Source organism: Cervus canadensis, chromosome 17 (assembly GCF_019320065.1).
Source record: "Cervus canadensis isolate Bull #8, Minnesota chromosome 17, ASM1932006v1, whole genome shotgun sequence".
NCBI classification, from domain to species: Eukaryota; Metazoa; Chordata; class Mammalia; order Artiodactyla; family Cervidae; genus Cervus; species Cervus canadensis.
In genome coordinates, this window is record NC_057402.1 from 5,049,421 (window position 1) to 5,065,204 (window position 15,784).

A 15,784-nucleotide genomic window follows, 5' to 3' on the forward strand; every position below is an offset into this window, starting at 1 on the left:
GGTCTTCAGGTGACGCTGAGAGCGTTTGGACAATATGACCTTAGGCCAGGAGCTCTGAAACCTCGAAGACTTTTTGCTGGACACCTCTTGCTTGGGGTGATAGGTGAAACATGAACAAGGCCTGGCAATGAGGCAATGTGGCTGGGTAGCCTCCTCGGGGTGGGGAAGGGGCGGTAGGGCGGGGCCAACTGAGGCCCCGCCCACTGGCCGGCTCTGTCAGGTGCGGTCGCCTTCCGCCTTCCGAGGTGTCTTGGCCTGAGGGGCACTCGTAGCTGGCTCCTGTCCCAGGTGACGCACATTTGAGCCGCCGGCGCTCAGCGACCCGGGTTCGAGTCCCCGCGTCGGCTGTCATGGCGGACGCGGAGCCGGAAGCTGAGGATGGCTGTGAGGACGGCTGCAGAGGCGGCCGGGCTCCCTTTTCCCAGCGCGGGAGCGCCGCTCGCGTGGCCCCACTGGGCCCCGAGCAGCTGCGCCGGGTCCTGGAGCAGGTGACGAAGGCGCAGCCGCCCGCGGAGCCGCCGCCGCCGCCGCCGCCGCCCTGCGTGCTGGACGCGGCGCGGCGGCTGCGGGACGCGGCCCAGCAGGCCGCCCTGCAGCGCGGCCCCGGGGCCGAGCCCCCGCGCCCGCCGCGCCTGCTGCCTCCGCAGGTGAGGCGCCGGGAGGGGCCATGGGGAAACTGAGGCCCAGAGGGGGCCGAGAGGCCTCGCGCGGGGAAGGAAGGCTTCTCCGCTTGGGCCTTAGAGCCTTCCTGCCCGAGAGACCGGCCGTTAAAGTTCAGGGCATCCCCATACTCGGCTCCCTGGGGACGGCAGGCCCCCCGCCCCTGTCAGCGCGCCGGCACCGTCAGCTCCACGCCGCCGGGATCCTGCCCGGGGCTCCTCTCGCAGACGTTTCGTCCCGATTTCGTTGAGCACTCACGGTGTCCGGGCGCTGCGGCGGGTGCGGCGTTTGAACACAGTCTGTGAAGAGGGGCCGGACCTGGGGGCTGCTCCAGAGTGAGGGGTTCCCAGGCCTGACACCGGAGCGGAGACCTGAATGGATTAAGAGGAACCAACGTAGAGAGTCTTTCAGGTGGAAGGTGCTGCAAGTGGCCCGGCCGAGACTCGGGGGCAGAACGAAGTACCTTCTAGTGACTTGATGCAGCACCTTCCGCTCGCAGTGGTGGCGTCTGCGTTTGCAACCCCTGTTACAGACCCGGCCGCTGCCTGACGTTCGCTTAATGAATGAAACCCTGATTCCCGGGTCACACAGCTCTTGGCCGCTAAGGAAGCTGCAACTCGAACATGGGTCTTCCCATCCCAGAGGGTCCAGAGTAGCATCTGTCCCTGAGGTCGTTCATGTCACCTGTAAAGTCTCATCCGCTTTCAGCACTGGGCTTGTAAATGTCACCTTGCTTCTTACTCCAAAAGTGCCACAGAGATCCTGCCGTTAGACGACATAGGTCGAGAATAGAATCAGCAGGCTTCACTGAGTTTATGTTTTTGTTTCTGACTGAGGGATTTGGCCAGCTAAGAGTCGTACCCAGTTGGTCATCAAGACTGGAGAGTTGTCTCACTAAAGTCTGGGGAGACAAGTATGACTGCCCAAACATCAAACCTTCTTAGAAGTGTGACCTTGGGTACTTCTAACTCTTTTGACTTTGGCTTCCTCATCTGTAGGAGGTTTGTCTCCTCCTGCGCTGAGGAAACAAATGCCTCCCACTGCAGTCCTGCACGGCAGGTCTGTGGAGTCAGAAGGGCTCCGGTGGCTGAGTCTGTCCATCTCCTCTCTGTATCCGGCACTGTGCTGGACTGCTTGGGTCTCAGCAACCACACAAAAGTGTTTTTATCAGTATTTTACAGATGAAGGAGGAGCTGAGAGAGGCTGAGTGATTACCCCCAGGCTCCCCGAGGCGTGGCTGCACTCCAGGGCCTGTTGAATGTGGCTCTGGCTTTTTGGATTAGATAACTTAGGAAAGAGTCCAAAAATGATGTATTCCCAAAAATGAAAGCAAACTTAATTGGAGTTGGATAGCATGATCATGTTCTGTAGCTCTTCTCATTGGGGTGATATAAATACTTAATGTATTCACGATACTGTGGTTTTGCATTCAGTTCTTATAATACCCTTTGCCCCTGGCTGTGCCACAAAGGCCACAGAGATGGAGGTTATGATGTGACCAGGAGGTGACTCATCACTCAGATAACTTCTGGTCACGGTCAGAAAGCTAGAGATACTCACTAAATAGGACAGTGAGCCAAATGCACTGAGAAAGGGCAAGGTTGTTTCTGGCCAAGGGGATGAGAAGGGGTGGTCTGAACTAGACCTGGGAGGGTGGGTCCGAGTTGAAAATGCAGAAGAGGAGAGGCAATGGGGACGGGGACCCAGGTGTGATTGGAGAACACAGGCAGGGGAAGATGGTGTGGATTAGAAGGTACAGACTGAGTGAACACACTCCCTCAGGTCAGCTCCTACCCCTCCCACATATATCCTGCCCCACAGAGATATTTCCGGTTTCCTCCACACAGTGCCCCCTTTTCATGCATCCATGCATTCACACATGTTTTTCCTTACACCTAGAATATCTGTTCCAAAAATTCTACTCATCCTACAAGTTCCCCTGCGGAGGTCACCTCTTCCGGGAAGCCTAGCAGCCCTGAGCTGTTGCTTCTCTTACTGCACCTGTTGCACCACGGTGGTGGTGTGTTCCTATCAGCATTCCTTGATTAACCTAGTCTGCCTTCAGATTTACCAGTGGAGCTTTTGAAAGTACAGATGTTGAGGCAAAGTACAGACCTGAGTCAGCAGGCCTGCAGGTGACAGGCATGGCAGGGGAAACCCCGCCTCCCCACGGGTGAGGCTGGGACCTGACTTGTTTATGAATTTGCCCCCAGTGATTCTTAGGAAAAGTTTGTTGAATGAAATAGACATATAACAGGTATCAGGTAGAATACCCACTTGGTAAACTAGTCTTCGGAGCAGATTAAAAAATCAGACCAGCTTTGCCTCTGTGGTAATTCAGAAACAATAGGATTTGCTCTGTGTTGGGGTGTGTGTGTGTGTCTGTCTGTCTGTCTTTATTGGCATTATCTGATAATACCTCAAGAGCTTAGAGAAACATTCTAAGTGATTGGTAGTAAAAAGAAACAAATGTGACTCTTAAAAGATATGCAAAGTAAAGCTAGTTGTCATTTGATTCATAGTGACTCAGGGCCAGCTCTGCACACCTCCTCAAAAACCAGTATATTGAATTGTCTGCTGTTTGTAGTAAGTATATAATGTGCAGACAGATCTATTCCAACCTCCAACTTGATTTCAGTGTGGGTTTTCATTCTGTCCTGTGTTATATTTTGATTGACCCTCTCCTTGGTAGAGGGGTTGAGTCCCGGCCTGTTGGTGGCCGCCCTGTTAGTGATGGCTCTCAGCGGGGGCAGTTTTGCCCCACAGAGGGCACTTGGCACGTCTGGCGATATTTTGGTTTTGGTTTTCATCTGTTTGGCTGCATTGGGACTTAGTTGCGGTTCACAGGGTCTTCATTGTGGAGCACAGGCTCTGGAGTTCGGTGCCCCAGCTTAGTTGCCCAGAGACACGTGGGATGTTAGTTCCCCCAACCAGGGGTGGAACCCACATCTCTTGCACTGGAAAGCAGGTTCTTAACCACTGGACCCCCAGGGAAGTCCCTGGAGACATTTTTGATGATGACAGCTTGGGGAGTGCTGCTGGCTTCCGCTGGGTGGAGGCGGGGCTGTGCTCAACGCTGCCCAGCTCAGCTGGCATGACAGACTTACTGGTCCAAGATGTCAGCTGTGGCGAGTTGAGAAAGCCAGCTCTGGGTGATGAGGTTTATCTGTCTTTTCTCCCTGAAGAAAGATGCTCTTTGTTTCTGCTCAGTGAGGGCAGGAACCTCGTTTTGCTGCCCCTGTTCCCCTCGACGTTGTATCAGGCACAAGGTCACTGCTCAGTAACTTGGTGGGGACTTCCCTGGGAGTCTGGTGGCTAAGACTCCACACTCCCAATGCAGGGGGCCCAGTTTGATCCCTGGTCAGGGGACTAGATCTTGCATGTCACAACTAAGAGTTTGCATGCTACACTAAAGATCCTCTGTGCTAGAGTAAAGATTGAAGATACCGAGTGTTGAAACTAAAACCCAGCATGGCCAAATAAATAAATACTCTTTTTAAAAAATACTTGTGGAACCTAGTTGGCCGCAGCCCTCCCCTTTGGTGGGTGCTTTCTGTTACAGACGGCGCTGCCTTCACCCTCCTAGACTTACATCCCTGTGACAGTGCCAGTGTTTCTTCTGGGATCCAAGAAGCAAGATTGCGGGGTCGAAAAGCACATGCATTTAAAATTTTGTTAGGGACTTCCCTGGCCATTCAGTGGTTAGGACTCTGCTCTTTTACTGCCAAGGGCTCAGATTCTATCCCTGGTCGGGAAACTAAGATCCCACAAGCCATGGGGACAAAAGGATAAAATAAAAATTTGTTAGATGTTAAAAAATAAAAGCTGGTGAAGAAATGCAGCCCATCTCCTAGGTGTGTGCCCTGGTGTGTGCACACACATCTGCGATCCGTGACGGCGCAAAGCAGGCGGAGAGCGCAGGGCGGGAGGCCACCTGTTGCCTCTTGCTACAGAGCAATGAGCGCGCGCGGGCTGTGCACCTCCCTACGGGTGAATTTCACAAGCAAGGTAGGGAAAAACCCCACCAGCATACCAGAGATGATGGTCACGTATATAACGTTTGAAAACACATCAAAACAGAACTACTTATTTTTAGGGATACCTACAAGTATAATGTGGGCTTCCCTGGTAGCTCAGCTGGTAAAGAATCCACCTGCAATGCAGGAGACCTGGGTTTGATCCCTGGGTTGAGAAGATGCCCTGGAAGAGGGCATGGAAACCCACTGCAGTATTTTTGCCTGGAGAATCCCCATGGACAAAGGTGGGCTGTGGTCCATGGGGTCGCAGACTTGGACACGACTGAGCGACTAAGCACAAGTGTGACATAAAGAACATGTGCAAACGACAAACAGCATGTCCAGGGTAGGGTGAAAAAAGGCACACCGACGGGGGCCAGAGGACGTCCCAGTCTAGTACTGTGGCGCGGCATAACGTAGGTGGTGGGGACCCGAGTTGCATAGTTCTTTATGGTTTTTTTAATTTCCAGAATTTCACTGAAAACTTTAAAAAAATAAGGCCACGTATTGAACTGAGTCCAATTTAGAGTACTAAGAAAAAGTACACGTGGTAAAACTATAAAGAAGGATATTTTTTAATGGTTCATGAGCTCAACTGAGTGGATTTTTTTTTTTAAATGATGTAGTAGATACTGGTTTAGCTAAAAAGTTGATTCGGTTTTTTCCATAAGATTGTACAGAAAAACCTGAATGAACTTTTTGGCCAACCCAGTGCTATCAGAAGGCATTTATGTAGGAGTGGTCAGTAGTTATTTGAACTTTTTGTGTATATAAGCAAATGCTTCTTATATATGCAAGTACAAGAGATGTGCTATTAAATGTGATATTAACATCAAATAGATGTGACGTAAAATAGATGACTATGGACTGGGCAGAAGGGTTGAGAAACGTCAGTGTAAACACAATAGATGTAGAGTTTTTTTATATATAAGATGTGTAAGAAAAAAATTTCAGCAGTGCATTTAAGATGGGAACAAAATTGCGGAAATGTTGATAAGCACAGTGCTTCTTTTCTTTTTCTGTCTTTAAGCAATTGGAAGCCATTTGCATCAAGGTAAGATCTGGAGAGATGAAAGGCCAGGAGAAGCCGATGCCCGCGCTGGCCGCCATCCAGCCCAAGTCGGCCAGGCCAGGCCCGCCGCCCAGCGGGCGCTGCAGCGCGGCGGGGCTCCGCTCTCAGCTGCTGGGGACACCGCCAGGAGTCCTGAGTCACCCACCCCCGCCTCCCGTTCACGTGTTCATCCAGAGGCCACTGCCCGCCCTCCGGCCAGTCCCCGTGAAGACAGTCTTGGCCGCTGAGCCTCTGAGTGGACAGAGCACTGCAGCAGTCCCTCCGTCGGCCTCTGACCTGCCAGCGATCACATCTGTTTCATCCAGTTCAGCAAATTTATTTATTTCCAGCTCGCAAACAAAACACGCTGAGAAACTAAAGAAGTCTTTAAAAGTGAAAACACGTTCTGGACGGATATCTCGACCTCCCAAGTATAAAGCTAAAGATTATAAATTCATCAAGACAGAGGATTTGGCCGATGGTCACCCATCCGACTCCGACGACTACGCTGAGCTGAGCGTGGAAGAAGACGAAGACCAGAGAGGGAGGCAGGCGCTCTTCGACCTAGCAAGCTGCTCCCTGAGGCCCAAAACTTTCAAGTGTCAGACTTGTGAAAAGTCATACATAGGAAAGGGGGGGCTGGCCCGGCACTTTAAACTTCACCCAGGCCACGGCCAACTGGAGCCTGAGGCATCGCCATCTGGGAAAGCCAACGGGAGCATGATCACGGGCCCCACGGAGGGTGAGACCAGCAGCCTGGCGTCCCGGGGGCCACCTACGCCAGCTCTGCCAGTTGAGGAGGGGGCTGCACCAGCACAACGTGGCCGGCAGGTAACCTTTCTGTCGGTGGTCGTGTCCCCGTTCCTGCACGCTGTCCTTGGCTTTACGTCATGTGTCTGCACTGCTGCTGGGTGGTCACGGAGAGGTGTGTCTCCTGTCTGGGCAGCCTGGCTCACTCAGTGCCCGGGAACACAGGTGCCGGTCCTTCAGGGCCGGTCAGGGAGACATCGCAGGCGCTCTTGCTGACGCTGACGTGACAGTGGCCTTGGGGAAGGTTTGCGGGGGGCGCTGGTCCACAAGGCTGCTTCCTGGACCGTCTGCAGTGACATGCGGCCTGCCAGGTTCTCTCCCCGCTTTTCCCCTTTTGAAACTCACAAAGCAGGTCCAGTCACCGTGGATTTGCATTACCACGCTAGCATTTATTTACTGAAACCCAGTGTGTGTGGTGAGCATTTGTGTGCCGTGTACACTAGTCCGTTATTTCAAAAACAGCAGTTGAGGTGTTTCCCTGGCAGTCCAGTGGTTAGGACTCTGACCTTACACAGCCTGGTTAATTTTCTAAAATCCACCTCTCTGTATATTTCTAAAGGATGACTTTTATGGTATTTGAAGTGTATCCAATAAAAAAAAAGTTTAAAAATCATGGGTGAATTATGAATTAACGAAACTCAGGTCAATTTTTTAGGTGCCAGTGACATCAGATGAGTTTTTCGTTTCATTTTGGGCACCACTCCATGATTATGGTTTGTCAGCCCAGATTTGCAGGCTGGTGTTCATCTGATATCTTAAAGGGAACCTTTGTTTAAGATGCATTGATTATCATTAATGTGTCTTGATTATGCCCAGAAGAATAATTTACAAGTTTCTTGCTTTGACGATATTTTTTCTGCTCTAAGGTTTTCATTACAGAGTATAAAGCATGATTGTTTTATTTTGGTTTGGGTGTGCACCCCAATCTAGAATGGTCAGTCTGTGGAAGTTGAAGAAGCGCTGGTGTCTGAACCAAAAAATGGAAGTTTTTCAGCCCTTTTGGGATCAGAGAGACGTCCCGGACCTAGAAGAAGCGGCTACTCCGTGGTCCCCGCAGAGCCCAGCATGGCCGTCCTGGAGCGGAGTGGCGCGGCTCATCCGCCGGGGGGTGCTGGGGCCGCCAGGAGCAGGGCCAGGCTCCAGGAGGTGCGTCGCTCTTAGAGCCCCGTTCTTGAAACCCGTGTCTCTGGCATGGTATGTGGCAACTCACTCCAGGTTTCTGAATTTCCGAGTAAAATGCCCAGATCGACTCAGACAGTTCACCTGATGTGTAATGAGATGAATGCTCTATTCAAATATAGCATTGCCCGAAATAATTCCTAGGTCTACCAGCTGCTTGCCTTTCTAACTCATAGAATAATTATAACTTGGGTTTGCGTGGAAGTAGTTTAGAAAAGAACAGAAATGATTCTTTTTTTTGGTAAAAAGTCTCAAGATATAAAAGTGTGTTTTGGGTTTTGAACTCTAGAATCTCCATTCCAGCCCCTTGAAAGTAGTTTTATTGAATTTAGTTGGATTGGCGTAGAAGAGTGGGACCCTAAACTTACATTGTCTTTGGCGAGGATGTATTTATTTGCCTGCATCTTAAAGAAAATAAGTAAAAAAAAAAATAGCAAAGGGAAATCACAGATAAGGTCGTGAGACAACCGGCCCCAGAGAGAGTGGCTTTCTGGGCCCTGGCCTCCAAACTACACATGAGGGGAAAGTGGTTTTCAGAGAGGAAATGGCTTTCCTAGAAAGCGTAGGAGGCTGCAGGGTCCAGCGGGAAATTTAAACCCCGGGTGAATTAACTTTCCTCCTCACGGGCTTGTTACCAAGTCCTGGCTGAGTGAGCTTTAGGAGTAGGAGGTCAGGTGGCTTCTGATGCTTTTCGCTCACTAACATTTGAAATGAGCGAATGGCTTCCATCCTGGGAGCGCTTCCTGCTGGGTTCCAGCTGCGCTCAGTTCCCTGTGGGTCAGTAGCTCCACTTAGATGAGGAACTGGAGCCTCAGAGACGCTCCCCGCTGGCTCCGGGTCACCCCACGTAGGGCGGTGGCAGACGCAGCCCTGGGTCAGGCCAGTGAGGCCACCGGAGCGTGTGGCCTGGACCCGCAGCACCGTGCTGTCCCGTGGAGAATCAGGGGCCCTCTGAGGAGCGCCTCTCTTGATCCTGCGCAAGAGAAGCTCCCCAGGGATGGGCACTGGTTTACACACGACTGGAGGTGTCCGGTATTGGGCCCCGTCCAGGGTGTGGGGGGACACCGTGCCCACGACGCTTCTTTTCCCATCACTCGCTCCAGTCCCGTCCCGAGGACTGCACCCTCCTGCGTCTTCCACGCCCCCCAGCCCAGCCCCTCCCCAGGTCCTCGTCCCCTCCTGCCTACACCGCACCCTGGTGTGGCCTCCTGGCTGCGGGCTGCCTCGAGACTTGCCTGCGTTTTCGGCTCTGGCACCAGTTGATGAGCCCTGGGAGTAGAAACCCATTTCCCCACCGCGAATGTGTCCTTATCCAGGGTCTGGTACCCACTGCTCGCTCAGGGCTCTGTTGGAGGGTCAAACTCTGAATGCAGAGTTGATCACAGGACTTGTTATACGTGAGCATGTAAGCTATATAGTAATAGGCACAGCGCTCCCAGTTGAGAGTTGCTTAGTCACTGAGACTTTAGGGAACTTTCTGTCTTCTGTGGTTTTTGTTGCACCAACTTGCTGGCTGCTGGGAAATTCTTTCAAAGATGTCAAATGCTTGCTTCCGGCAGTTTCTCCACCAGTGTGACCGGGCCGATCTAGTGGAGTTGGCTCTGCCTCAGCTGGCTCAGGTCGTGACCGTGTATGAATTTCTTCTGATGAAGGTGGGTCTTCTTAGTGTTTCTGAGTGACTGGGGGGACGATCTGAAATATTTTCTTAGAAGGAGCCAGGCCTTGGGAATCATCTCCTCTCCCCATGCAGGGCTGAAGTGGGCCGGCTGGTCCTGCCCGGGTGCCCCACACGGGGCCGCCAGGCAGGCCCGCATGCCCCGGTGTGCGGGAGGCGCCAAGTCACCTTTCCTCTCGCACCCACGCCCCTGCCCGTCGCCTCCTCTGAGATGCTCAGCAGGATGCTCCCCAAGGAGCCCACTCTGAGATGCGGCCTTGCCGCCTGCACCCACACTTCCAGGAGGCACCCCCAGGAATGGAGACCTGGCCCTCCCCCAGCTGCTGGCCCCAGAACGTGCCTGTTTGGTCCTCAGGGCCTGTCTGTCCTGTTCCCCGGCCACTGTTGTCCGGCGGCCCTCTGCAGGGCTGGCTTGTTTCCTGGGCTGCTTCTCCCAGGCCATCCGCTGCCCCACGGAGCACAGTGCGGGGCACAGGTGGGCTCTCGCTGAGGAGTGAAGGCCGAGTCTGCTGACAGCGGCTTGGGCTTAGGAATGTCCTTCCCACCTTAAGATTCCTCTCTGTATTTCCCACATCTTTGCCTTGGGTTTAAACATTTTTTTTTTTTCCTTTGTCATCTTTATCTTCACTGAGGTTGAAAAAGGTCATCTAGCAAAACCTCTCTTCCCAGCTGTATACAAGGAGTTTGAAGAGCTGCATAAAATGGTTAAGAAAATGTGTCAAGATTACCTCCATAGTTCTGGACCCTGTTCTGAGGAGCCCCTGGAAGTAAACAACAGTAAGGTAATAAGCTCCCGTGGGAAGTTCCACCCAGAGCCAAGGAAAAACTGTTCAGTAGAGGAGGACGAGGTTTATTTTAGTCATGACTTCTTCATAGTCAGCTTCTGTTTAGCTCTTTCTTCCATCAAGGAGGTTTTTTTTTTCTTAATATAAACGTGATACATGCTTTTTTCAGAAAACTCAGAAATGCAGATAAGCTATTAAAAAAAAATGGAAACACCCACCATCCTCCTCCTCACCGATGATCACAGTGAATAGGTGGTATCTTTTCTTCGTTATGTAGGTTTTTGCAAAGGGATGAGTTACACAGGGACCAGCAGTTATTGTCTGTGGTTGTGTTCACAGAGTTCCCATTTCAGTATCCTTGCCTTTAGCTATTTTGGGTCCTTGACAAAAATATGTGAACTGACGTGGTTTTACTTGTTTTGGGTAAAACCTTCCGCTGGGCAGAGCATGTGCCCGTGGGCAGGTCATCCAGGGGAACTTCTTGCACCCAGCTCAGAGACTCAGGTCCTCACCCCACCGAGCACCTCCGACTGCGCCAAGTCCCCACACCCTCCCCCCTCGGCGGAGGGCAGCACTGAATTATCAGTCGTCTTTTCCGGCTTTCACAAAACCAGTAGTCTGGTTTTGCCACACTCTTTTAACAGCATGGGTGAGCTTGGAGGGTATTATGCTGAGTGAGAGAAGTCAGACAGAGGAGGGCAAATGCTGTATCATCTCACTTACATTTAGAATCTCAAAACGTACAACAAACCAGTGAACACAGCAAGGAAGTAGGTGAACGACGCAGGGTCAGGTGTGTTAAAATCAGTAACACTTAGGCCATGTTGACTTTAACTGCTCCTAACATCTGATCATACCGACGATGGAGCTGCCTGTCTAGAAAGGGTAGTGTTTCAGAGTCACTACTTCTATAGCAAGAAGTATCTTGATCCACATTGTCACATACCATATGGGTTTTTTGGGTTGTCCACAGTAGTTTTATACAAATTCAGTACTTAATATAAACGGATAAACGTCTGTTTTCTTTGGCTGCGCTGCGTCTTTGTTGCTCCTGCGGGGGCTTTTCTCTAGCTGCGGTGAGCAGGGGCTGCTCTGAGGCAGTGCTGGGCTTCTCCCTGCACTGGCTTCTCTCGTGGAGCACGGGCTCCAGGGTGCTCATGCTCAGTAGCTGTGGCTCCCGGGCTCCAGGGTGCTCACGCTCAGTAGCTGTGGCTCCCGGGCTCCAGGGTGCTCACGCTCAGTAGCTGTGGCTCCCGGGCTCCAGGGTGCTCAGGCTCAGTAGCTGTGGCTCCCGGGCTCCAGAGTGCTCATGCTCAGTAGCTGTGGCTCCCGGGCTTAGTTGCCCCGAGGCGTGTGGGATCTCCCTGGATCAGGGATCAAACCTGTGTCTCCTGCATCAGCAGGTGAATTCTTTACCCCCGAGCCCCCAGGAAAGTCCTATGTTTTATCTCCTTAAATGACGTAGCTTTTAAAATGTAATGGATTTTTTGCTAAGCCTCACATAGATGCCCCGGTGGGCAGTGGTCACCTGCCTGTTTATAACCTGCCAGTTGAGCAGGCATGGATGCCATCCAGGAAGAAGAGTGGGCAAGAAAGTTACCGTGGTGTCAGATGAACATTATTCTTCTGTGACCACAGTTCGTCTGCATCCTTCCCATTGTCTTCATGGCACCTTGCTGTACAGAGGGATGCCACAGGGTTAAACTCAGTCCTGTATCCTTAAGTGCGGACATGCTTCTGAATCTTGTGTTTTGAGTGAAGCATCTCTATGGGCCCCTTTCTTCTCAGGTTGCCGAGTCCTTAGGAATCACAGAGGAATTCCTAAGGAAAAAAGAAGTACATGCAGACTGCATTCCCTGCACGTGCACCAGCCCGGAGGAGGCCCCAGAGGAGCTGAAGGAAGCGGGTCCACAGAAGAGGGCGACTGAGGTGGGCGTGGCCCGAGGGGCACCAGGCCACCGTCCGGCCAGTGGGGAATTGTTGGGGTCGGACCACTGGGACTCACAGCGCTTCTTCAGGAAGAAGAGGGGCCGGTTGGCCTGTTTCTTCCTAGTCTTAGCTGGTTGGGTCTTCTCTCCCTAGATTGCAGAGGACGGGCTGGCCTCAGTGAAAAGGACCAGGAGAGACGCTGTGCCCCAGGACCCCGCGGAGTGTCCTGCTGACGACGGGGGCCTGCAGAGGCCGGTCCCGTGTGCCCCAGCGGCCGGTGCAGGTAAGACGCCCCTCGTGGTGTGCGCCCTGGGACTCAGAGACCTGCTGCTGGGTGGGGACGGCGCGCCTGTGGCCACGTTTCAGAGACCCCTCTGGATTCTCAAGAGTTTTACCCCAGCCTCCCAGTGTTTATTCCCCAGGAGTCTTGGGTCTTTGGGGTTTTCTTGAGCCCTTTATTGGAATGAAGAGCTGTCTCGTGGTGCTGAGTGGGTTGTACCTGGGAGGGCCCCGAGGAGCTGGGGAGACCCAAGAGCAAGGCCAGGTCCCAGGACACATGAGTCCGTGGCTTGGCGTTCATGAAAGCCCTTTGGCTGTCAGTGCCAGCTGAGAGTTGCCATTTGAAAACAAGACACATTCTAGCTTCTATTTTGGTGCTAGCCAGAACAGATCCATGAGGCACCTGGAATATATTGCAGGCATACTCAGAGTGATTATGTAACTTTCTAAAATGTTATCACAGCTTCCTGATAACCTTACCTGATCCTTCAGTCAGTCAGTCACTTCAGTCGCTCAGTCGTGTCCGACTCCGACCCCATGAATCGCAGCATGCCAGGCCTCCCTGTCCATCACCAACTCCCGGAGTTTACTCAAACTCATGCCCATCGAGTCGGTGATGCCATTCAGCCATCTCATCCTCTGTCGTCGCCTTCTCCTCCCACCCCCAATCCCTCCCAGCATCAGGGTTTTTTCCGATGAATCAACTCTTCGCATGAGGTGGCCAAAATATTGGAGTTTCAGCTTCAGCATCAGTCCTTCCAACTGATCCTTAGGTCTTTAATATAAAGAGGCCTCCTCCACTTCTGAACTTAGGAATTAATTCTTCCAGACAGGAGGGCAGGTTTATTCACTGAGAAGAATGAGGACTCTGACACCTGTTTGGAACACAGCTCCCCTCGCCTCACAGGTCTGAGCTTCCTCATAGTTTCATCCATTCCTGGAAGCTGCCAAGTAACAGGGAGGATTTATGTTTTTGTTTCGGGGGCAGGAAAGTTACTTTGGACTAGCTTGGTTTGGATAGTGATATGTGACCGACAACAGTACACAACTGACTGTTTTTCCGAACCGTTTAGGTTTTGCCCCTGGAGTGAATGGGGGCGCCTCTCCGCACCCCGAGGAAAGCCCCGCGACGCCGGCTCCTGAGCGCGAGAGCAGCGTGGCACAGGCGGGCCGGCGGCCGGCAGCACTGGCTGGTTGGGCAGCTCACAGTGGGCCTGCAGACCCCACTGCCCCGCGCCAGGGTGCCCTGGGCCGGGGCTCCCCTGTCCCTTAGGGGCACTGGGGACACGGGCCCAGCACCAGGTGGCAGCGTTCCCCGGGGAGAGCGTCCAGACGCTGGGGCTGGCCTGGGGAGCCCGGCTCTCTGCAGCACCTCAGTCTCCAGCCTGGAAACGCAGAGGCAGGAAGTTTCCGCGAGGCGTGTGGCTCCCACCTGAGCAGCCCCGAGTCCAACCCCAGTGAGGCCCAGCCTCCGGAGGCCCCTGCCCGTCTGCCCAGGAAAGCGTGGTCCATGGACGCCGTGCCAGCCGACTGTGCGCACGGCACCGCGTCTGAGCCGGGGCCTCAGCCCAGCCACGGCAGATGCCGAGTCCAGAGGGGGCCCTGCAGGCCGCAGGGGCTGGGACCAGCTGCCCGGAGAGACACGCAGACCAGGGGCTGGAGGCCGCGCCGCCGTCGGGGAGGCCGTGGCTTTTGCACTCAGCGACGGGTGCCCCACTCTGTCATCTCAGGAAGAGGAGCAGACGGTTCAGACTCCGATGGGCTTCTCTTGTTCCATCTGGGTTCCGTAGTGCCTGGGGAGGGGGATGTGGTCACAGTGACGGACGCGGAGGGGCCTGCCCTGCAGCTGGGCCCCTGGAATGGCTCCTCTGGAAGCTTGGAGCCGCAACCCTCTCAGTGAGATGGGGTCAGAGCCGCAGCCCTAGATCTGTGTGGATTTTACCCAGAGAAGGTCTGTCTCAAGGAGTGTATTTTTCTAATGTGAATACTGACACAAATGAACATTTTATTTATAAAGAATAACGTCTTTCTACCTCACTGTCTACCTTTTTCTACCTCTTGCTTATTGTGATGATGGCAGATACGCTACCTGGTGATGCACCCCTCCGACATGTCTAACTCTGGGCTCCTCTGACAGCTGTTGCTGGTGACACCGCTGCCCTGGTTCTGGGTTGTCTCCCCTGCCCCCCAGTCACAGAAAACTACGTCCCCTTTCTCCTCGGTGGTGTTCTGCTTTATACCAGACTTGGTCCACACGAGAAGCTGCTTCCGGGTTCAATAAATAAATACGTAAGCTTGCTACCTGGGCAGCACTTTATTGGGAAGCAGGGAAGCATGTTGTCTGTGCTGACACCTGGTGGAGAAGAGTGAGGCACGGGACGGGAGCCGCAGCCCCGCGATGTCCCGCTTGTAAAGCCACTTACCAAGCGAGGTCTGTCCGTCTCTTCTCGGAATGTTTTCCTTGGCTCTATCCTGGGGAGAAAGAGAGGGCCATTTGCCCACACTCAGATGAGAGCATCGAAAGGGCACAGCTGTCCTTCCCCGCACTGGCCGACACCATCAGGAAGGACCCTGGATGGCTGGGGCTGGGGGCTGCACCCTCCCTGGGCTGTGGAGGAGTGGGCTTTATTCTCGGGGAGGCGGTTGCCATGCCCTCCTCCAGGGGATCTTCCCGACCAAGGGATCAAACCTGTGTCTCTTGTGTCTCCCGGATTGGCAGGCAGATTCTTCACCACTGCACCACTGGGAAGCCTCTGAGTTCAAAAGGGCAGGTTCAAACAGTTGCTAATCAGGGAAGTTGGACCGAGGGACTGAATTGAACTGAATCAGGGAAGGGAGGGTACAGAGAGACAAGGGAGGGGCAGCTGAGAAAAAGTGCAGCCTTGGGGCAGGGTCACGGTTCCTCCTCCAGTGTTCAGTCGCTCGCTCAGTCGTGTCTGACTCTGGACTCCATAAACTGCAGCACGCCAGGCTTTCCTATCACCAAGCCCCGGAGCTTGCCCAAGCTCATGTCCATTGAGTTGGTGATGCCATCCAACCATCTCATCCTCTGTCGTCCCCTTCTTCTGCCTTCAGTCTTTACCAGCATCAGAATCTTTTCTAAAGAGTCAGTTCTTCCCATCAGATGGCCAAAGTATTGACGCTTCAGCGCCAGTCCTTCCAATGAATATTCAGGATACACAGAACAGTATCTTTGAGCTCTTCTGTTGGGCAGGTGTCCCAACAAGTGGAACGTGTTAACTACTCGATGAGACTTTCTCCAGAGAGAAGGTCAGCCCCTGACTCCAGATGACCTCTGGCTTTAAAGAATGCAGGCCCTGTGGGCACCCTGGTCCTAATCGGAAAACCCGCCCCCTTGACTGTAAGGCCACACAGCGCCTCGCCCTCACCCCTGGTTTTG

The 15,784-nt window shown here is 53.3% G+C and overlaps 1 protein-coding gene across 1 annotated transcript; it reads left to right on the forward strand.

Annotated features, from left to right (window-relative positions):
• Positions 1 to 258: 258 nt before the first annotated feature.
• On the forward strand, positions 259 to 14,683 carry ZNF839 (zinc finger protein 839). The gene is made up of 8 exons (XM_043434277.1): positions 259 to 647; positions 5,707 to 6,558; positions 7,468 to 7,683; positions 9,276 to 9,368; positions 10,024 to 10,173; positions 11,965 to 12,105; positions 12,259 to 12,388; positions 13,458 to 14,683. The coding sequence occupies exons 1-8, from the start codon at positions 351 to 353 to the stop codon at positions 13,655 to 13,657; spliced, it is 2,079 nt and encodes a 692-aa protein (XP_043290212.1). The 5' UTR covers positions 259 to 350; the 3' UTR covers positions 13,658 to 14,683.
• Positions 14,684 to 15,784: the final 1,101 nt, after the last annotated feature.

Bases quoted from the DNA above. Each gene is read 5' to 3' on its own strand.
- ZNF839 (XM_043434277.1), top strand. From the start codon at position 351: ATGGCGGACGCGGAGCCGGAAGCTGAGGATGGCTGTGAGGACGGCTGC. The intron at 6,559-7,467 runs GTAACCTTTCTG...ACCCCAATCTAG, and splicing joins CAGCACAACGTGGCCGGCAG to AATGGTCAGTCTGTGGAAGT. The intron at 12,106-12,258 runs GTGGGCGTGGCC...TTCTCTCCCTAG, and splicing joins CACAGAAGAGGGCGACTGAG to ATTGCAGAGGACGGGCTGGC.